This window comes from Octodon degus, unplaced genomic scaffold, assembly GCF_000260255.1.
Source record: "Octodon degus isolate 3935 unplaced genomic scaffold, OctDeg1.0 scaffold00088, whole genome shotgun sequence".
In the NCBI taxonomy this organism is placed as follows: domain Eukaryota; kingdom Metazoa; phylum Chordata; class Mammalia; order Rodentia; family Octodontidae; genus Octodon; species Octodon degus.
This window is the reverse complement of record NW_004524664.1, coordinates 9,617,694-9,641,460: the sequence shown is the minus strand read 5'-3', so window position 1 is coordinate 9,641,460 and position 23,767 is coordinate 9,617,694. Positions and strand designations below refer to the sequence as shown.

The window sequence follows — 23,767 nt, the reverse complement described above, 5'->3', positions numbered from 1 at the left end:
TACTCCAATTTCAAGGGATAGAATTTGCAAGTACCTCAAAGAGGTGGCATTATAATGGCAAGGGGACAGTGATAAATAGAAAGAGGGAAGAAAATAATTAAAGAACCCAGAATTTGTTCAATTGTAAACGGTATCTGTGGTGGATTGACAACTAGTGGGGACCTTGTGACACCGAGCTGAATTAACTGAGTGCTGTACTGGGCGTGGAGGGCCCACCTGAGCAGCCTAAAGGATCATAAGGTCGCAGGGCCTGGAAGCGAACATTTTGTTAGTGGATCTCTGGGGTAATGGTGAGTGGTACCATTCCTACTTCCACGCCTTGATTCCTGGACCCATGAGTCCTAGCTATGGGAGACACAGAACCATACAGTGGATGATAATTCGAAGAATGTACAGCCTTTTGAAGTACTTTACTCCAGCCCTGCAAGCTGTTGCCACCTAACTGGCACTATAACCGTGTCTTCAAAGACCATTCCACCTTTCTGTCAATCCAGCCTCCTCTGGAGGGTGAGGACCATAGTAGGACCAGTGAATTCCACGAGCCTGACCCACTGCCTCACTTCTTGGGAGGCAAAAGGTGTCCCTTGATCAGAGACTAAGCTATGTGGAATTCCATGATGGTGGATAAGGCATATTGAAGAGCATTTTCATTTGCTCATGAGCAGGTTTTTAGTTAAGGCAGAACATGCACTTAAGATGAGCCATTAGTTTTAGTAAAAGAATTATAGGTAGGACTCTAAGTCATAAGTGCATCATTGATTCATTCTACCAGGCACAGTGTGAGGCACTAAGAAGGTACAGATGAAAGATTCTAACTTTCAAGAAACTCAGACTGCAGGAGACAAATATGTAAACATTTTCTAAAATTAATATTATATTTTATGGATAATGAAGGAGTGGATTTTCCTATGTGATCTTTCCCTAATGTTAGGTGCATACTGGACTAATGTAAAAGTGGATAACAGGAAAAAAGAGGATATGTTGGTAAGAAAATCTACAGAACAAAATTAAAAAAAAAAATTTAAGGGCTGGAGAGATAGTTCAGTGATCTAAGCACCTGTCTGTCAAGTGCAAGGTCCCAACTTCGATCCCTGATACCGCATGCCATGCCAGCCAGGAACCCTGGGTGTGATGGGGCATGCCTATAATCCCACCACTGGGGAGGTTGAGATAGGAGGATCACTATGAGTGCAAGCTGCACAGAGACACCCTGTATCCAAAAAAAAAAGTCTATAGAACATACAGTATGCTTGAATAGTTGAGGCAATAAACATACTATCCAGAACCAGTGAAAGAAACCAGAGAAGAAAAGAGACGAACTGGCAGAATAGTGACTCCTGAAGTTCCAAGTCCTTGTTAAAACTTGAAAAGCTGGACTGGGGAGATAGTTCAGTGGCATAAGCACCTGCCTAACAAGTGCAAGGTCCTGAGTTCAGCACCTTGAATTGCATGTCAAGAGGGATCCAGGACCCTGGGTGCACCATGTCTGCCCTGAAACTGGGCACAGTGGCACATACCTGTAATCCCAGCACTAGGGAGGCTGAGACAGGAGATTCACTACAAGTACGAACTGCCATAGTGAGACTTTGTGTCTAAATAAATAAATAATATTAAAAAGAACGTAGAATCTCAACCAAAGGTCAAAGGGCGCTGTGTGTTTGCCCTTATCCCTTATGGGTGTGTAGATGTGCATAAGTATGTACGCAGGTGTTCAGCCTCATACCAGCAAGACCACCTGGGGAAAGGGTTACTTTGCCCTCCTTTTCCATACGGAAGTACAAGGGTGGTTACATGGCAGACACATACAGCATGTATTGAAAGAAGAGAGAAGTAACAGTCTCTGGGAAGAGGAGGTCAGATTTCACTGACAACATAATTACAGCTGATTCTTTCAGGATAAGTAAGGAATCGTCCAGCTGACATTCCATGCAGAGGAAATAAAACTGTGTACACAAAGGTGTGGAGTATGCAGAGAGTAAAGAGTGTGTGGGAGACACATAAGCACTTATGAGAGAGCACAGGCCAGAGAGAGAGAGAGCTGGAAGCAGAGCCTGCAGGAAGGGAAGGGCTGCACCACAAAGCCTTTCCCTAAATACAATGAGAGGCTCTTCAAAGGTTGGGAATAAACGGGGTGACTTTTAAATGCTTTGGTTCTGACAGAAAAACATGAAGCAAGCACAACAGAAAGCTTAGCTTAAATTAGTGTCTTGGAGAAAAGGCTATGCAGGAGTTATCTGAGCTAGAAGCCAGAAGAGTGTGGATATGATCTTGGGAGAAGGTCTACGGGCCTGATGCTGGGAGTGAATGCTCAGGAAGAGCGTGTGGAAAGGGCCAGTTTAGGGCCAAGTGCCTATCTGCTTAGCTTGGTGTGATGGTGCATGCTTATATTCTCAAAGCTCTGAGGCTGAGGCAAGAGGATAACATGTTCTAGCCCCACCTGGGCAACTTAGTGAGATCTTGGTTCAAATTTAAAATAATAAAAATGAGTAGGGATTTAGCTCAGTGCAACCGCCAGTGCCAGGACTTTTACAAAACAGCCTGTCTACTCTATTTGCCACCAGTGCTAGAGTGCCATAGGAGTTAATCCAGTTCATGAGTGTGGCCTTTCTCTTGTTCTGCAGCTGTTCCTGCCCTTGCTTTTTAACAAGAGCCTTCCCTCAGGATCCCTTTGCCTATTGTCTGAGGAGCACTGTACATGTGAGGTTCATCGGGTCCTCAGGGTTTAGTGGGCCTCATCTGCAATGACCCAACACTTCCATATAATTTTCCAGTGCCCCATGTTATCATATGCTTCCTACAGCAACAGATAGTGTCTTTAATTCCCAAAGACAGGGGCAAGAAGAAAGGAAGATCCATGGTCACTTCCAGAACTTAGCAGGGTTAGATTTCAATAGTTGAGATCCTAATGCAAAAGAACAGAAAGATATGAGTATGTTAATGAAATTTTTAACTGACACATAGTAATTAAACATATTTATAGGGCACGGTATGATATTTCAATACATGTATACAATGTGTAATGACCAGATCATGGTAATTAGCACATCTATCATCTCACACATTTTCATGTCTTTGTGTTGAGAACATTCAAGATTCTTTTCACAAGCTATTATGAAATTTTAATTAGCATTAAATTAATTGTTGTCAACCATAGCTATCCCAATGTCTACAGAACATTAGAAGTCAGTCATTCCATTTGCGTGCACCTCCGTACCTGTTGACCACCCTCTCTCAATCTCCTCTCCCTCTGGTAATCAGTGCTTTATTCTCCAGGGAGTAAATAACTGACTGGATTCAACAACATGGGAGTGAAGGGCAAGAAAGGAATACAGGAGGACAGGACGATTCACAGATGTATGACTTTGGTGACAGACAAGTTTATGGAGAAAAATCCTGACTTCCATTTGGTTAAGGTCAAGGAACCCATGATGCATTGAAGTCATAGTTCCCAGGGATAGCTAAACAGATATATTTGGATCAAGATTAAAAGCATGGCCTTGAAGACAAAACAATGTTTGATGTCAGATAAATGATTGCCAGGGAGCCAAAAGAGGGAGTGTTGGCTGTAAAGCAGAACAAAGGAAAATATTGGTGGGAAGGAGCATTCTAAATCTGGATTGTGGGGAAAAACATCTGCATATACATGAGAGAACTCCCTGAGTCTGAAATGAATGAATGGTAATTTCTTATGGCTATAGTGTGCAAGGTAAATATCAAAGAGTTTTAAATTGTAAGTATGTTAGTAAGAGTTGACAGTGTGAAACAGACAATAGACAAGATAAGCAAGAATGGGCATAGAGTGAGATAAAAAGAGGCTAGAGGCTAGAAGGTATATAAGGCTGGGAGATAAAAGCTAGCCCAGCTGCTAACCAGCCTTCAGCCAGAATAGAACAGTATCTTTTGCGAGCCCTTGGGAGCTGCTGTGTCATATGATTCCACTTCATTGTACATGAAGGAACTGATTCATAAAAAGGCAAAACAGACACAAGCCAGGGCTCCCAGGTGCAGGATGCTTCTGTCCTGAGCTGTTTCAGCAGAAGGCATCAGTGCAATGACACCGTACACCACAAAAAGAGGTTGAGCCATGGGTCATAGTCACTGCTTTCTGTGTGCAGTGCTTACGAAACAGTCACGTGGCCCTAGAAATTTGTAAGTATCCTTAGGTGGCCAAGCCACCTGATGAGGAAAAAGAGAGGTGCCTCCAGCTTCCACGACTTGAAATTGTGGACATTGAAAGAAACAAGACCTACAGCCTTAGGCTTGAGAACGCAAACCGCTTTCCCATCTCTCCCGTGAACACCTACAGAGCAGGTGCTCCCTCCACCCCCCGTGACGCTACGTCCCTGCGCCCTGCACAGCAGCTATCGAAAACCAAATAAATGAGCATGTTTGCGTGTCGGTGAATACCGAGAGGAAGTGTGCCGAAGCTATTCAACAGCTCACCAAGCCAAGTGCCTCATTTAAATTTTTGCTTTTTTGTAAATGAACCCACATAAGTGTACTTATGTGTATTTATAAGCACACTTATAATGAAAAAGGAGAAGGAAAAGTTAACTTCATCTGTGAATATCTAACAGATGGAACTAGAAGTATCTAGGGGAGAGGAAATAGAGACAAATATGGTTGTCATGGTTTCTTCAAAATGCAGTAAACATAGGGGCCCAAATGGACAATAAATCCCCCACTGGGAAAAGCCACATGTCACTCTTTTCTCTCTTAGCTAATTGCCAAACTCACTCTGAATGTCTGGAGTCAGTGGGAGATGGCAGAATACAGATACTGTCACTTACCCCTGTTATTCTCAAATTAAATTTGCCCTGGGCCATCCTGTCCTCTTAAAAAACCAACATCAAACAATTAATGACTATCTCAGATTAATCAATTTTCCCAGTGGGCAGTGACTGGAGGAAATCAGAGCCACATGTAAACAGAAGAGAAGCTGAAAGAGACAGCCAGAGAGCAAACCCTGTGTCGCCAGGCAGCAGCAAGCATACAGGAGAACACTGCAAAAGATTTCTGGATCCCGGTAGACTCATTCCGGCTCCCAGACCTGGGAGCACTTTGCTTTATCTTTAGATTCATCCAAACCCCAAACTGCCACATTCTAGGTAACATACACGTAGCACAACAGCATGGCGGCGTGCCCGTGTTGTTGGTTCACCAGACTCTGTGTGAGTGGTTAGAAAAGGAGGGATGGATAGGACGAGGGCAGAGAGGGCTCCCTTCCTAACAGCTTCTTTGGGAGTAAAACTGAAACCCAGTGCAACGAGGACTGTGGCTAAATGCTGCCAAAACAGGCAAATGTTGGCGACGTCGCTTGGCTGAACTCGAATATTTTGTCTGGAGGCTCTGATCAAGTTGACATAGACTAAAAGTCTTTTGCCAAGGTCATCCCAGAGGCTGCCAGCCCTGAGGTCACTGTTTAAACCTCCTCGTCCTACAGCAGCCTGTCTCCCCACTACCACCCACACAGATTCTTTCTAATCCGCAAAGATCAGGGTCCGTTCTCTGCTTTCAGTGCCGTCCACGAATGATCCTCCAGTTTGCTAATGGATTGTGCAGCTTCAGCTGAGGCCATGTCAGGGGAATATAGGAAATGTGGTTGTGTTGATCAAACACTAGGTGGGAAGATCGATAAGATCAAAGGCATTCAAGACAGCTGCAGGCAGAGGGAGGGAGGTGGCTTCACCTTGGCTCAGATGCATGTCTTCAGGAGCCAGTTTCTCTCTCTCATGAGTCTGTTCCCCAAGCCCAATGTTTGCAACATCATATTTCCTGTATGGGGATTTCCTGAAACTGAAGCCGACTTTGGCCTCTAACGAACCCACAGAAAGGCTTTTCCTGTGGAAGGATAACTGTGCATCAGCCTCACTGCACGCTCTGCCTCCCCAGCCTAACACTGTTTCGTACCTCCTCAGAAGCTACTTTCTAAAATCGTCTTAATCTCCCATACGTGTCTGTTCCATTACTATCACTCCCTAAAAGTCTTGAAAATTTGAAAACAGTTCCTGATTTATTTCTTTTATAATTTCTCAACCTTATGATGGTGTGAAATACACATTTAGTGGAGAGTACACTTCAGCTTTTGAATCTTGATCTTCTCCCACATTACAGATATGTAAAATGATTCTCTTGAAGAGACTGGGTGGTGGCAGTGAGCCCCCAAGGCCAGCAAGCTGCATGGCCAAGAGGCCAAACCACAGAGACGCAACCTCACCGCATGGTAAAGCAGAAGGTAACAATAGTCTAGATTGTGTAATGCATTTTCAACTTAAGACAGGTTAAACTTATGCTGAGGTTATGTAGCTACTTTGTAAGTCAGGCTGCGTCTTGACTGAGTTTATTTGAAGATTTTGGCTTTCAAAAGGTAAGGAAAAATGTCAATTTTGGAGTGCCAATAAGGTTTCTCCAGAGACTAGGAGCCATATGTAGATGACACATATCTAGGCAGAGATGAGGTAGATTACTATGGAAACACAGGGCATGAAGTCCTGGCCAGCTGCAAACTGGACAATAAAGGTGCTGTTGGTAGAACTCTAGGTCCAAGTCTAAAGGCCTGAGAAAGGCAAGCTAGGAATTGGGGAAGATTTCTCGTCTCAGTCCAAAGGCGTAAGTATCAGGAGCATCAGAGTGCACAGGAAGGAAAAGATAGTTGTTCCAGTTGAAGAAGAAAGAATTCACTCTGGCTTGCTTTCATGTTCAATTAGCCCTCTGTGGATCGGATGATGCCCACTCACACTGCATGACAGTGATGCAATAAACTCTACACTGATTCAAATGCTAACCTCATCTCATGAGTACAGACACAGTTAGAATTAATCTTTTACCAGCTATCTGACATTCCTTAGTCTGGCCAAGTTGGCACATGAAATTAACCACCGTATTCTATCCTGAATAATCAATCTCAAGTTTGAGATTTGGATTTGTTGTGTAATACTAGATACATTGTGTACCTATGCCCTGTTTAATTGTCTTGGTTAATAAAGTCAGATTATTTGAGCTTTCATCTTTCCTATCTCAAAAATGTTTTCAATCATCCTAACTATTCTGATAAATCCAAGAATTTTAGAACACTATTAATTCTTGGTTTTGACTGAAAAAAGTAGTGCATTAGAAGGCTCTCTTCTGTACCACCCCTGTTGTCTTGCCAGCACATACATACTGTTTTGTTTATATCAAGCTCCATAGTTTTAATTTTGTTACTAAACTCCTTTTTCTCCTAATATTTTCCTCCTTTATTTTATTCTCTCATCCTCATACATCATGCACACACAAATCCCTGTACATAAAACTAACTGTCCAGTAGACCTACATGTCAACCATGAGTCGCCATTCCAGACTCCTTTTCCCAGAGAATCGCCAGTTGGGGGCCACAGGTGTCTTCTCTGACACAGTCTCAGGCAGGGTTTCTTCAGTTTCTTGGAGATGTTATAACAATCTTCAAAGGAGAAAGACTCCATGTGTCTATCTGTGATTGTTAGGGGTGATAGGTCCATTTGATTTGAGCAAGGACCACCAGATAGATAAATGTTAAGTGTGTCTGTGGATGACTGACATGTAACCCATGTCTTCCCCCCCACACCCCCATAGGGTAGGGGAAAGAACCAACCAATAGGCTTGTTGCCTGGATGGAGCTAAAAGGGTAAGAAAAAGTCTTGTTTTCAAAGGAGAGCACCATTGGACCTAGACGCTGTAGACACTGACCTCAACTTCCTTCAGGTTGCTAGGATAGACCCTGCAGTCAGTCACATAAGTGACTCTGAAGTGAGCTTCCAGGCCTTTGACGCCGGCTAGGTCCACTGGCTCTCTAACACTGATCCAGCAGATGGCCACTGAGACTCTTCCAGTTTTGATTCTCCAAGCCTACCTCATAAATCCCTTGTACGATCAAATATATATATATACATTTTCTGACCCTCTAGAGAACCTGAACACTAATCATAACAAAAAGCAATCAGATAAAACTGGATGTAAGATATTCTGCTAGACAGATGATTTTAACTTTTCTTAAATATGAGATTCACAAAAATACCAAAAGTTAAAAAAAACTCAACAAAAAAGTGGAACTGCTCTAGATGAAAAGAGATTAAAGATATACAAAAATAAATGTAATGTGTGATCTTCAATTGAATCTTGAACTAGAAAGAAACAAGCTAAAATTGTTCAGAAAACTGAGAAATTATACATATGGGTTTGTGTGAAATAGTATTATTATGTCAGTAATCTATTTCTTGGTTGTGATAATGATACTGTGATTATTTAAATCTACTATTGTCTGACTTTGTGGCCCCCCAAAGTTCATAAAGTGTTTGGCAAAAAGCCTATCTTTTCTAAGACAAAATATTACTCACTGCCTCTACAAGAAAGGGACCCCAGGGCCCCATCACAATAGGTGAAGGGACCATATGAGAGGTTCCTGGTACAGCAAAGTCATCTCCACCCAGGACATGTGGGGCTCTTTACCACTAGTCAGACAGTGTACTGGTCAATCTTACATAAGTTTTGCTCAAAAAAAGCCCAAAAAGTTTAAAATTCACCTTAACATGGTTGAATTGTGCTTTATATTATAAATTCAAGGATAAGCAAAAACTATATACCTTCTATGGTGATGGTGATGATAATCAAGTGTCATTATAAATGACTACATCTACACCCTCATGAAACATCAGTTACCTTTTCCTTATCCCAGCACTCCATCCTGAGAGACTATTTTGAGCAGTGGTTCCAAAGTACTCTGTGCTCCTGATACCCCCTAAAGCATAGGGCAGTTCATTCCTATTGTCCTAGTTTAACTGACATCACCTCTTTTCACTCTCAAAATATTTCAACTTGGATGATAAACTGCAGGATCACTCTATTATCACAGTCATAGCCTGCTAAAGGGCACCGAGAGATCCATTCTTAATAAAAATTACCAAAATGTGTTTCCAATAGCATCCCTAGAGCTCCTACAAAAATAAACTAAGCGGCTGATACAGTGGTGCATACCTATATTTCCAACCACTTAAGAGACTGAGGCAGGAAGATGACGAATTTGAGGCTAACCTGGGGAATTTTGCAGGAGTCTGTCTCAATAAAATTTTAAAAAATAAATAAAGGCTGAGGGCACAGCCCAGAGGCAGAGGCTTGCCTAGGATGTGTGAAACTCTAGGTTCAATCCCCAGTATCATACTCAATCAATCATTACTAAATAAAATAAACACATAAATACGGGGTGGGGGTGCCAAAGGAAGCCCAGTTCATTTCACTGTGCTCTCTCTCTCTTCCATGGCAACTACATACTGAAGTTGGAAGTTCAGGCCAAGAAAACAGGAAGGAGAAGACATCTGTGACTATACCCTAACACTTAAAGATGCTCACCTAAGTAACCCACACTCTCTCAGACTAATAGGTTTCTTTCAGTGGCAAATCATTTTTCTTACTGATGCTATGTGAACTGTGTACACAGTGACTGAACACAACCTGTAAGATGAGACTTCTGTTTTCGAGGCCCTGTAGCTTAGTAAACACCGACTCATCCCAGCCTCCTTACTTAAGGGAAAAAGAACAGAACTGCTTGCCCTGTTGGCTCCCCCTGATTAGTTCCCTTCCCCAAGAATTGAGTTCTTACTCTTGTGAGAACTTACCCAATGCTGACAGAAGAAATGCCATCTTTTCCTGGACAACAGGAATGATACTGGGGTCAGGATGAGAAGAAGGGAAAAACGATTTGCTTCTACATTTGCCAACCCACTTCCAATTTGAAGTTTTAATATTTGTAATACATCATTATTAATATAGACCATTTAATACACTCTATAAATGTAACCTGTTTATATCACACTACACACTTCAGATGGAGTGGTAGAGTAATACGTAAGTCGTGTCTCGTAAGGATATTACAAAATAAAGCAACAAAAGCTTTCATGAAGTGCTTTACATTTTGCTAAAGCATTTTGCTTTTCATTCCCCAGTACAATTAGAACCTCATTAGAAACAGGGTTTTGTCTATTATATTCACTGCTTGTATCCCAATAGCTCCCGAAATTTCCTGGCGTACAGTAAATGCTCAATAAAAATAATTAAATTTTTTTATCAATTCTAGGTTTGACTCAAAACAATGATCAGTACTTTGATATACATTTATTTTTCTTTTTAAAAAATACTTTATTTTATTTTGAAGAGTAAAAACAAATAGCAGAAACAAAGAAACACGGCAGATAACTCAGCAGCATAAGTGCCTGCCTGGCAAGCATAAGGTTGTGAGTTTAACCCCTGGTACAAAAAAGAAAAAATAAACTATAGTTAAATTTATTTTTCAAGTGTTCTTATTGCTAAAGTCATGTTTTTCTTACTTTCCAATTTTCCACATTGATAGTTATGATTATCACCTTTTTTACTGCAATTTTCAAGTCATCAATTTTAATATGGTTAAAAAGCCTTCATTGATGGAACTTTTCAACTAAAAAAATACGTCTTACTGTTTTGAAAACTCTTTCTGGTATATACTATTTCTTCCTTTCTTAAAAATATAAAAACAAACAACAAACACAGAACAGTCTGTTAGTGCTTTTATTCAGTGTCAAAATAGCACCTGTTACTATTACAACAAACCTCATCAAGAAAATCTAGGTATTATGGGGTTGTCAGGCTCAAAATGGTATGTATTAGTTTTCCAAATTTTCAATTTTCACTGGGGACAAATTCTATGTATCTCTGGAAGTGATGGACGGATTTTGTGGCTGCGAAAATTACCGACAAAAGCCCAAGACTGACAAGCATCATGTTCTGGATGTTCTTCTGCATAAAAATGATGTTCCAGAAAAAAATGTGTTCTACTGAGGTCGTTATACTAGGATTTAAAAGCTCACAACAATCACACAGGGATTTTCTCTCAAGGCTTCTGCATACTTTGATGTGGAGTGGAAATTTCTGTATATAGAAGCACCAGTCTTGTCACAAAAATTGAAAAAGATGCACTCAAAAGTTAGAACTTAAGAAAATTAATCCTTTTTATTGTTTCATTGAGATACTTTTACATAAAATTGTATTTTTCCCTGTAAGCAGACTTATCAAGTGAGTTTACTCTGTATATAAGAAGCAAGGTCTTAGTTTCACCCTAAAGGGCCCTTGTGCAAAAGCCCTGCCTTAAAGCCATTAATATCATCCCATACTCAACCTCATAGTTTTTCAACTTTTTTTCTAAAAATTAAGGTGTTTATAATAGTAAAAGTTTGAATATTTTTAAAGTCTTTTGGGTGGTTGTACAATCTCCTCTGGGCAGTAGGTTCAGTGATGTGGTCACATACTGCATAATAAATAAGGAACAAATATTTGGCTTAATGCTCAAAATGCCTTAAGGGCATTAATCAATGTCCAATCTGACTCACTTAAGAAGTTTCAGAAATAATCATTAGACTGCTTACATCACTGTTCAAAAGAGCAAGAGAAGATAATCAGGACAAAACCCCAAGAGATGAACGATCTTTTGTTGCTCGTGACTGGTGAGCTGTCGGCAGCACAGGACTACAGCTCAGACTGACCATAGGACTGCCCGTTGGGCCCTGGGAGTTGAGCAGATCAAAATCCTAGAGCATCTCTCCAGCCCTCCCACACCTCTTCCGGATCTCCCTAACAAACCCTATCACCAGCATCACTGCAGTTGTGCATCTGGGAAGTTGGAGCCTAGGAAATTAATGGGGCCACATTTGATAGCCATTGAGGTCATTATATTAGGGCTTAAAAGCAAACTGCCACACGCCACTCTACGGTCTCACATCCATATCATACAGACAGCAAGACAGGGTCATCTCCTCAGGGAAGCCCTAATCGGGTTTCTCTTCTTCCGCCTTTTATTGATCTTCACATAATGAGTCAGCAGGGTCAAAAGTTTCATTTTTCTCTCCACTTTCCTGGTGTAGCATAGTGAACAGTTCTAAGAATCAGAACCGGGAAATGGAAAGGCAGCCAAAGATCCTCCTCAGCCTTCAGGACTGAATCGCAGCTCCAACCAAGCTTTTGCAGAGACGACTGCATGGGCTTCATTCAGGTTTGCATAGCTACTATAAAGAAGGCTGGTTTGGTGTCATCATTATGCTATTGGGAACTGTGTGCAAACCCCTTGAGGAATCCTCTGCTGGAGCGGATCCATCTGTGCATCCCCTTGGTCTCTGGTTTCAACCAGACCATAAAGTCTCAAAGCGTTGCCCAGAACCCTTCACACTTTCTCTCTTCTGTCTTATTCACATCAGCTATGGTGCCTAGCACAATACCTACTTCACAGCACTCAATAAATATGTATCAAGTAACTAATAAGGAACAGAAGGGTATCACCCCAGGTACCATCATTACTCATTCCTCCTTGCAGGACAAATTTTAAACAAGGCCTTCAAAAATCAAAGGTTAGTGGCTACAGACAGCTGCATCCACTACAGCCAGCATTTATTGAGCCGAGTAGGAATGTTAACCTGTTTAGTTAATAATTCCTCACAAGGACACTGAATGTGATAGTAGGTATTAAAATATTCATTTCATAGATGAGAAAATAAAGCTTAGAAAAGCAAAAGGTCTTTTCTATTCTCCACTCATAGTTCATAATTCTGAATTCCCTGTTTCTCAAGTATTTTTGAGTTTCTGTAATAAGAAAGAGCTATGGTTGTCTCCCTTGTTGCTATAATATTGACAGAAGTATGCTATAAAGATAATATAAAATAACAAAAATTAAAAGGAAAAATTTCCAAGCAGGTGAGGACATTCTATATATAATATTCAGGCTTCAAAGTTACCCGAGACATCAACGAATCATTATATGTTGTCTGTGACCTTCCTCACTGTATACTTTGAAGAACCCAAGAAAGATGTATGTAACTTCTGCAGAGCCAGGCCCACCCTGGCTGAGGGCAAATCAACTTTATTGGCTGAAAACCAACTCCACACTGGTGCTTTTCATTCATGTCCTTTTGCCCCAATTAGAAGGTTGACAGTCAGATCCAACGTGACAACATTAGGAGGTAGGGCCTTTCTGAGGTGAAGTAATGAGTGTGAGATCCTCACAAATGTGATTAGTGCCCTTTTAAGAAGCCACAGAGTTTTCCTTCATCCATCCTAGCAGGTGAATACACAGCATGAAGACAGCTATTTATGAGCCAGAAAGTAAGTTCTCTGAAGATATCAATATGATAATACCTTGACTGTGTATTTCCCAGCTTTCAGAACTGTGAAAAATAATTTTTTATTGTTTATAATTCAGCAAGTGTATGGCACTCTGTTACAGTGACCCAGATGGACTAGCCAAAACTTGGTATCATGAGTCAGATGTAAAAATACTTTAAAATGTAGATGCTCCCTTAGAATAAGCAAAGGCTTGGTGGTGCATTCTTTTTAATTTTTTATGTTAATTTCATTGAGAAAGAAGTATCAATGAGACAGTTTCAAAAAGAAAAGCCTACATTACCATGAATGGTGTCTTAGTTACTTTTTTTGTTGCTGAGACAAAACACTTGACAACCAAAGTTCAAGGCAGAAAAGTTTATTTGGCTCACAGTTTGGAGAGGTTTCAGTTCTTAGCTGGCTGGCTCCAAAGTAAGGTGGCATGGCAGAGGAGCATCCCAGAGGAGACACAGCTCCCAGCAGGCAGCAGGTAGTAAAGCAACAAGGGAGACAACCACAGCTCTTTCTCTCTCTTCTTTCTTACCCAGGCTACTTAAGGCAGGTACCGCTCACACCCTTAGCCCTAGTGACCTTCATCCTCACATTGCACCAGGAATCAATCCCAGCATCACATGGTCTAGGTTCAGCCACCTCTGCAAATGCCCCATCTGTCAGTGTATGAAGCTTGGGGTGGGACAGTTAGACATAACCATAACAAGTAGTTAAGGGTAATCCTGCCAGGGGTTTAGCTCAGTGATAGCACCTGGCTTGCAAGTGTGAGGGCTTGAGCTCAATTCCTTGTTTAAAAAAAGAGGAGGGGGAGGTAATTCTGATGGTGGCTCAGAAAGAAAAGAGGAGAGCCACAAAGAAAGCCTCAATTTTCTTAGAGAGTACATCATGTATCAGTCACCTTCCTATTGCTGGTACAAAACACCTGACATCTGCAACCTAAAGAAGGGGAGATTTATTTTAGCTCCCAGTTTGGGAGGAATTCAGTCCATAGCTGGCTTCAAGGAAGAATGGCATGGTGGAAAGGGCATGGCAGGAAAAAAAAAGCAGCTGAGAAACAGAAGGGAGGAGCTGGGGCAAGACCATGCCCTTCCAGGTCCCACCCCCAGTGGCCACCTCTCCCACCAGGCTCCACCTCCTAGAACACCAGCTATGGACTCATCAGGGGACCAACTGATCAACACAGCACCCCCTGGCCCCATCAACCCTCATCTCTGAATACCTAAGACTCTGGGGGGACATTTCCGATCTAAACCATAACACTGCTGTAATCCTGAACAGAAGATTTCAAGTAACACGAACTTTAGGGAAAGCCCATCTGATAAAGTCTCATGTACATGAAGAATACATTATTGGAAAATGGTTCTTCTATAAAATGACAAAGAACCTGGCAGAATCATGTTTGTATTCCAGGGTTTCATGGAGAGCAGATATTATGAGTAACAGAACTGAATATTTAACTGAAGCTATTTCTAAGCAAGGTATTGAAGATGCAGTTTTGGCTTCTCTTGACTCTTTGTAATGTGAGAAGAAGTAACTCAAAGACAGAACTGTTAAGTACAAAGAACAATTCAAACACTTAGAACATTCTCTGCCACAGTGGAAAAAAAGAACACTAAGAGTGTGCCCAAAGGAGACTAGTACGCATCACCCATGCCCGAAGAAGCCAGGGGCTGTTCTCCACAACAAAGGCTGAAGAACCGGGAACACGACTGAGAGGACCTTCGACCTGCTCCTGCCATCACACACCCACCATCCAGAGCACATGAACACAGAGGGGACAGGGCAGTTTCACAGAAGGGAAGCAGTGCCATCTGTTGGACTGGGGCAATGCTACTCAGCACCGCTGCTCATCAAGGCCCTCACTCCAGCAACGACGCCCAGTGCTTCTCAGCCTCTCTGGCAGGCACCAGTACCCTGGAGCAGTGCAGTCCACTCCTGAGGGAGCAGACAGGCATCTTCCACGATGTCCCTGCAGTGTGGTCTCCACAGGTACACAGACAACACAGAACCAGAGAACACAGCCATCTCCACCTAGGTTTCAAAGGCCTGCAGCCAAGAGCAAACACCCCAACCAGGGAGAAGTACGGCATAGGGAAGAGGTTTGCATGCAAAGCTGGAAGGAGCTGCCTCACCAGGCCTGGGGCTGAGGTTTCCATCCTACTGTTCATGGAAAAAAAGAGCACTAAGAGCCAAAACAAGTTTATAATTTGGACTCCTCCAGGACATTCGCTTCTTTTCCATATCTCCCTGTTGGAATGGGTGTATGTATCTTATGCCTATCCCACCACAATATTTATGATACACATAACTTACTTGGCTTCACTGCTTAAGGGCAATCTGTCTCCAGATGAAGCACATCGTGAACTCACTCACATACGATTTAGACAGTACTCAGAGGAGACACTGGATCTGAGACCTTTCAGTTGATGCTGGAACAACTTAATACATTGGAGACTGTTTGGATGCCTCAAAAATATTTTGCATGTGAGAAGGAGAAGAATTTCAGAGGGCTGAGGAGCAGAATGCTGCAACTGGAATTCTCTTAAACCCCAAATTAACACGTTAAAATCATAACAGGATTAGGTGAAGTCTTTCAAGAGTAAGTGGGTCATAAAGGTGGAGTCCTTGTGAACAGGATGAGTGACCATACAAGAGACCCCAGCAAGCTCCTTTATCTCTTCCACTATGCAGTGTCCCAGCAAGACTTCATATGTGAGGCAGAAAGCAGGCCTTTACAGGCACCAAGTCTGCAGACACTTAGGACTTGGACTTGCCAGCCCCCCAAACTGCGAGAAATAAGTTTCTGCTGTTTGTAAGCAACTTGCTTCATGGTACTGCTGTAACAGAATAAGACAACAGAATTCTTTTCTCGAATTGTCATCTTTAGCCAGACTCATGCCTTACTAATGACTTTTCAAAATGCATGTTACACTAAGCATTTCAAGCTTAGGTCCATAGTATGTTTGGATTCATAAAATGTTCTACAGATAGTGAGCTAGTTCTCCTCTGTATAATATACAATGTAGACTGAGAAACTGCTACTCGTTTTTGCTTGTCTTTTTTTTTAATAGTACACAGCATACTATATGCATCCAATTTGTTACTAATGAGAATATCCCAACTGATGTGTACTTACTAGAAATTAGTCATTAATAGTAAGAAATGAGACAGTATTGGGGTTCTGCAAAATAAGTTTGTTACCTGGATAAACGTCAAAGTTGCCTCCATTTTCAGGTGAAGAACTGAACTGTCTGATGAGCATTAGTCATCATTTTCTCCAATAACTTTGTAAAGATTTCTCTCTACCCTACTGTACTGTTCTGAAAATCCTTGAGAACAGTCCAAGTGTGGGCCAGGGAGATAGCTCCGCAGCGTAAGCACCTGGCTGCCAGGAGCAAGGTCCCAAGTTCAATCTCCGGTAACAACAAAAAGAGCGAATCTCGAGAACAACCTGAGCGAAATGTACTGAAGCATGAATCAAATTGTCACACCATGAAAGCTTCATACCCTTCGGTCGTTCCTCGCGAGAGGCCACAAGGCAGGTCACTGGCTTAGTCACACTTCACAAAACAAACATGGAAGAGCAAACAGAAAGACATTATATGAGGGAGCCAAGAGACCAGACGAAAATACTAAAGCATTCATAAAGTACATCTTGCATCTGCAGAAAAGAACCCTGCTATCATGGGGGCACACTTCTAACAGCGGCTGTCAGAAGCAGGAAGGCACTGTTTTCCCAGTGAAATCCCTGCGACAGAAGAATCACGCGCTAAGCCAGAAAAGTCAAGTCTCAAATCCACATTCACAGAATCCCAGTGAACCTTTAAGTTGCTTTCTTTGTAATACAACTATTTTACAATCCATGGGACACCCTCTTTTCTATTCTCCTACCCTAAAAAGCTTTTATACTGTATTAAACAATCAATAATTCTATTTCACTGAATTTGTTTATGGCTTTATACTTCAAAAAAGTTTGGGGAGAAATTTACCTATGAATTCTTGATAAAGAACTAGGATGGAACAAGACTGCATGAAACAGGGAGTATAGGACACGTATGTTGCATATACACCACAGCTTACTGATCCCTGGTACTGTGAAGCAAAAACAGAATACAGGAACGCTGCAGCTTAAGTAGGCATGTGTGCAGAACTGAATCTACTAAGATATCTTCTCATAGGCAAAAATGACCTCTTGGATGGGCTTTCTTTCCATGTGCAGAAACCCCATCTTATTTAGTATATCATTTAAAACTTGACCTTTAACAAATAATCTCCCTTTTTAAGCTTTCCTACTTTGGTTACATCAGGTAAAATGGCAGAGAAATACAGTCTCCTCCATCCCCAGTACTACAAGCAAGCACCACCCTTCTCCAAGGAAGAGCTCGTCCCTTGAGTTACATACAGTTGCTCTGAGCTAGTCTGTTGCTGTCTTAGCAATAACAACAACAAAAAACTACAATAGTAAACATCTTAAATTTTGATGAAAAATTAAAGAATGTTACATAGAAACAATGTGAAAGTCCAGCCCCATCATTTCTTTTCAGATGTAAAAACTAAGGCCCAGAGAGGTTAAAACCTTTGTCTAAGATCACAATTAATGGCATATCTGGGACTGGGGGGAACCTAGGCCAGCAATCTGGTCCTTCTTGCTCCTGAGGAAGGTGCAGGATTGGCTCTGATTCCTCACCCCTGGCTGCCATAGCCAGAGGAGGGCTCCACAGTGAAGACACTGCCTAGGGCAGGTAGGACAGTGGCACTGGCAGGCAATAAAAGGGCAGCTGGAGAACATTCTGAAATTTCCCCTAGGCTGTGTCCTCTGGGTCCCCACTGTGGCCTGTGCCTTTCCATAGTACATGACACAGGAGCCATGACACATTAGCTATAGCAGGCTACAGTGTCAAATAGAAGTTACCACCTTTCCATAGTACATGGCACAGGAGCCATGACACATTAGGTGTAGCAGGCTACAGTGTCAAATACAAGTTACCACCATTGCATAGAAGAAAATGTGAGCCAGTATTGTTTCTCCTTGTCTTTTGTGGGCCTCCAGGAGACACCCAGACAAGACAGCCAAACCTCCTCTGTGAAAGGATCAGAAAGCAGGAAATGCTCACAAATTGAAAGCTGTGGAAGGCCCATCACAATGGGCTGCCTATCAGTCTACAAATTAGCTTCAACTAACAAAAGTGCTTGGGAATATTCATTTCCCCTCTTACATTGATTGAAACCTACAAGCTGGCCAGATCCATTCAGACAATTAGTATCATTCATTAGTATAAGGAACAATCTACATCTCCCTGATCAAAACACAAGGAGGCCAGGTCCAGTAATGTATGCTTTCAGTTGCAGCATTTCAGGTAGACGCAGGAGGACTGCAAGTTCAAGGCCAGCTGTGGGGTACATAGTAAGATCTTGTCTCCAAAAACAAAGCACACACAGAGGAGCTACATCTCTATGTGACCTACCAATTTGGAATAAAACATCAGGCCACCAGGCAAGGGGAATATTAAAAAGGCTAAAGTGGTGACTGAAGAGTATCAAGAAAGCAGGCATCCTGTCCAGGATTATTATTATTATTATTATTATTATTATTATTATTATTATTATTGCTAAAGAGTGGATGGCAGATAAGCTTGACACAGCTTTTCTTACTGGCATCCCTGGAAGCAAACAGATGGACTCTCTCACTGCCAAGATCTGGTGCACTTCACGCTCACACTTGGCACCGAGGCACTGGGCTTGCCGAACGTTGCCTGCTGATGGTGAGATGGGCACCAAACAAGCCACAGTGAGATCTTCTAGCTCCACTGCAGCAAGGGCAACACCCGCTGTACCCTGGGAGAATGTCCACAAAACGCAGCTAGAACATGAGTCTACACATGGAAACTGGAGACCATCTGTGGCCATAAAAAATATTCACTTTTTAGTGTAAAAAAAAATACAGAGGCAACCTGTAAGAATAATTCATATCTATTATTTGATAGAGCTCTGAAAACTGCAGCGATTAATTTTCATCCACAAGGATAGTCAACAAAATAGCTATCATCTTCAAATATTAAGGCAACCTAGAAAATAAACCTCCTCAAGTCTAAGACACTGTAACCCATTTTGAAATTAGTCTTTGAAAACTAGGGCCCAGAATTCTTGAGCTGAAAAGTTTCGATTCCTCTCAACCAGCCACCTTAGCGCCTGGGCTTCCTTTCTGGATTGCTGGAAGCTTGCGATCCACATCTCCCGCAAAGAATTCCCACGAGGTGCCAGAGGGCAATGAGGGCAACGAGAAGCCGTTGAGAAGGCAAACATGGTGGGCGCTGGGCAACTCAGGTGGGTCCCTTCTGCCTTCCATCTTCTGGGTGGCAAGCCCTGCATTGAGAGAACGGCAGAAACAAGTTTAAAATGTATGAAGACCAAGCATAATTCCCAGAACCCAGCATGCACTTTCCCTTAAGCAAGTATCCTCCTTCCACAGTTAACACTGCTGAAGAACTACAGGGGGAAAAGGTATCTCACGTGTATTAAGACCATGCTACAGCACATGCATAGACTGTCTCAATTCTTATGGCAAAGTAAAAAATAACTACTACCTTATACTACACAGGTAGGAACTAGGGTTCCAAGAGTTATAGGCACTGTCCCCAGCAAAGCTGAGTACCTAAGACTGAACTTAGTTCTCTGCAAATCCTGAAGCTCCACCCTCCCTTGTCACATTTCTTGTTTCATTTATTCATTTCCCTTTCTCCTATATACCACTGCTACAACTCTCCTCCCCGTAGGAAGGCTTTTTAATGTGTTTAACATAATTTTGGGTATTTCAATGTCTTTTCACAAAGTGAGTTCTCATTTTCAGGGTGCTGGCTTTTTAATTGACTTATATGTTATATATCCCATTCCATCTGCTACTTTTTTCACCAAGTGTTGTTTTTACATCTGTCCATGTTATCATTTGTACATCTAAACCCTTGTTTTTAATGCATTTCCACTGCCCTAAACTGTCCCCTGTGTGAGGGACGTTTCTGCTAAGCAGTAACAATAACGATACCTGACATGTAAACAGTACTTCTTAGTGTCAAAATGTTTCCCTACGGACCTCTGCTGCTATGAGCCTGGCCTGCGCTGCCTCTTGATGTACTTCCACAGTCTCCTGACCAGCTCTCTTGCATCTCCCCTTGGTCTACAGCAGGCTACACTCAGCAATTCCATGGATTCCAAGTTCAAGTCCTTATGATGGTCCAGAGTTTAAGATTTGATCCTCTACTAATTTTCTAAGAGAGAAAGGAGAAAGTAAAAGAGAAAGAGATGCCAGGATGGCAGACTAAACACATACCCATCTAATTTGATTCTTTCATGAAATACCACGAATGTGAGGGCAAAGGAGTTTTTCTCAAAAGATAACTAATCTGTAAGAGTTGACAGAATGGAAAAGGGAGAGAGCAAAGCACTGGACCGTAAGGTAGCAGAAACAAGAGCTGGGAAGCAGCCTATTTTACACCGAGACCCTTGAAGGGTAAGAGATACCAGATAGGCTTGGAAGTGGGAAAGGGCAATAAACTAACAAGAATTAACAGGACTTCTGTTCAAAGAGCAGTCAGATACTCAGATCTCTTCTCTACTCCCGATGGCTAGGTGTTGGCCTCTCCTCTGCTTGACCAAAAAAAAGGAACTTTGTGATTTATTTCTGGAAAAACAACATGTACGTTGTCCTCCCTGGAGAACAGGAGACAAAATGATACCGAGCACAGAAATATTCAGTAGGCATATGAAGACTGGACTAATTTCGTTTTCAGCACTGGGGACTGAACTCATGCACTGTCATGAGCTACATTCCCACCCATTTACATTTGAGACAAGGTCTCACTAAGTCGCTCTGGCTGGGCCCCAACTTGGCTCCCCCTGCCTCAGCATGCTTCTTGCCTTCCTGTCATCTCTCCCACACAGCTACAGCTTCACCATCTAGGCGGGCAGATGAAGGCTGCTGTTCTGGGTAATGGGATGCATCCAAGAGGACATAATTCAGATATCCCTAGGTAGCAACCCAGCCAGGACAGTCTACAGTGAGACTGAGGGCCACTGTGCCCGACTGCACACTCAGAACTCCCATATGAGCAGCTTACCAAGATTACAAATTATCTGAGAAAAGTTAGCAACATGAAACATAGACACAAGCAAGGAGAGGAAATTTTTGGAAAACTTTAAAACCTGGGTAACATTCTCAAAGAGATGACAGAAGATTGATGGAAAGAAAAAGGAGTCATATACCAGAAAAAAATATTCTGAAAATCAAGAATTTAAAAATGAGATGCTAGAGACTAGAGAAACACTAGCTTAAATGAAAAAGTCAACAAAAGCATTGAATGATATAGCTGAGAAATAGTACATAAAGTAGAAGAGAGGGAAAAAGCAAGCTGGGAGTGATTGCAAATGCCTATAATCCTAGTACTCAGGAGGCTGAGGCAAGAGGATCATGGGCTCCAGCTCTGCATGGACTACACAGCAAATTCAAAGCCACACTGGACTACACAGCAAGACCCTGCCCCCCAAAAAAAGTAAAAGCAAAGTAAGGGGAAAAACATTAAACACTGACTCCTCTTCCCTGGACCTGTTCAACAGCACAGGACTAGTCCTGGAGTTCCAAATACAAATATTGAGAGGTCCACAGAAGAGCAAAGGCAGGAGAAAAAAAAAAAAAAATCAAGGAAATAATTCAGAAAATTCCCCTAAATTGAAAGGCCTCAGTTTCAGACAGAAAGGACCCACTGAGGGCCCTGCATGATAAACAGAGTCTCTTGCCAAAGTATATTTTTTTGAAATTTCAGCACACCAAAGGGATTCTACAACCTCTGTGTTAGAAAAAGTCCAACTCCAAGATCAAAAGTTAGGCTGGCTTTGGGTTTCCAGGCAGCAACACTGGAAGCTGAAAAACAATAATGAGGTTACTAATGAATGCTATTTTTAGTAGGTTAGACTTTAAAGAGAAAAAGGACAATTGCATAGCCTCAAAATATTTCCTTCAAATGTCTGTTAGTTACTCTGGGGGTTTTGGAAGTTTTAACATGTGTCCCCTAATTACTTTAACATGTGTCCCCTAATTACTTGATAATCCTCTGTCAAGGCGGTAAAGCTAATTTCTCCCCTTTTAACATGGGCTGGACTTAGGAATTCACTTAGTAGAAAAGTAGTTAGCTCTACTCCAGAGAAGCCCACCAGACACAACCTTAACCCAGAGACCAGAGTCACTACTAGCACTGTCAGGTGCACAGCTGCGTCCCCTGAGAGACAATACGGTGAGGATGCTGGCAGCGAAACCCACAACCCAGTGTCAAGCAGAGAAGACACAGAGCAGATCACAGTAAGAGACATGTTATAAAATAGTGACCATCGAGGGCCAGCCACATAGCTCAGCGGACGAAAGCACCTGCTCAGGCAGAGCGCAGCAGCAGAGGCTGCATCCCCAGGCGTGCCAGGCTGGCCCCGCCCCCGGAGCGCTCTGAGACGGCCACTGAGACTGGGCATGGTGGCGTGGGCCTGTAATCCCAGCGCTTGGGAGGCTGAAAGCGGGAGAATCACTACAAGTCCAATCTACATAGTAAGATCCTATAGACCCTGTAAATAAACACATTAAAAATAATAATAAAAAAACAACAAAGTTTCACATGTCTAATACTGCCTTCAAATTTTGAAGAAAACTGATGTTATTTTAGTACTGTATACTCAACTAAACTATGGGTTAAGTGTCAGAGAAGAATGAAGATATTTTCAAACATTCTCCCCTGTACCTCTTCTGGAGAAGCTAGTGGGTGGGGTGGGGGGTTATCAAGCAAGATGATAAAGTAAGAAAACAGATTTTCAAGAATATATTAATGGAGATATCACCATAGGGGAAAAAAGGAAAGAAAGAAGATTCCTAGACAGCTGGACATCATATAGAAGAGATGTAAACAATCGGCAAAGACTGAGTCAAAGACAAGCACAAAGAAAAATAACCAAATAAGGGATTAGAATTATTGACAGAAGCCTGCTACAAGGTTGTATACGGTTAGATTTTTGGATTTATGTGTAAACATAAGAATTATGTAATTCTTTATGCCTATTTTTAAAATATATTTTAATTTTTAAAATGTTTTTTCAGAGCGCAGGCCCGGCGAGTGAGTGAGACGACCCAGGCGGCGGGATCCTGCACAGACCCAGAGCGCAGACCCGGCGAGTAAGTGAGAGGACCCAGGGCCGCGGGATCCTGAAAAGACCCAGAGCGCAGGCCAGGGGAGTGAGTGAGACGACCCAGGCCGCGGGGTCCTGAATAGACCCAGAGCGCAGGCCCAGCCGGAACCCTTCAGCAGAACTCCCTGCAAAGAGGCTAGAGGCAAGACCCACCCAGCTGATTCAGGAGCAGAACATCTTGACAGAGTGATACAAAGGGTTCAACTCTAACAGCTGCAGCAGAAAGAAGTGGAGCACAGCAGCCAGATCCAAGCAACACCCACCTGGAGGAAACTGAACTTCGTAGATCTGGACCTGGTGCTAAGGTAATAACTCTATCTAAGCTCTACACCAAAGGTCAGAAGACAGGTATACAAAATGACAAAGAGAAGGAACGAAATGCAGTCTCAGGCCCTGAGTCCACCCAGTACAA

At 42.3% G+C, this 23,767-nt stretch overlaps 1 protein-coding gene across 9 annotated transcripts in view; it reads right to left on the bottom strand.

Annotated features, from left to right (window-relative positions):
• Nucleotides 1–13,409: 13,409 nt before the first annotated feature.
• The window catches only part of Fut10 (fucosyltransferase 10), a 143,480-nt gene continuing 133,122 nt past the window's right edge, over nt 13,410–23,767 (bottom strand). For 4 of the 9 annotated variants that reach the window (XM_023721999.1, XM_023722001.1, XM_004637270.2 and 1 more), the window contains exons 5-6: nt 19,322–19,503; nt 13,410–16,700 (exon numbers count right to left, since the gene is read on the bottom strand). In XM_023721999.1, the coding sequence (XP_023577767.1) occupies nt 16,448–16,700; nt 19,322–19,503 (435 nt within the window). In that variant the 3' untranslated portion in view covers nt 13,410–16,447. Of the gene's footprint in view, nt 19,504–23,767 lie in introns of all 9 variants that reach the window. The other 5 variants (XM_023722002.1, XR_002822359.1, XR_002822358.1 and 2 more) reach the window with 5 other exon arrangements.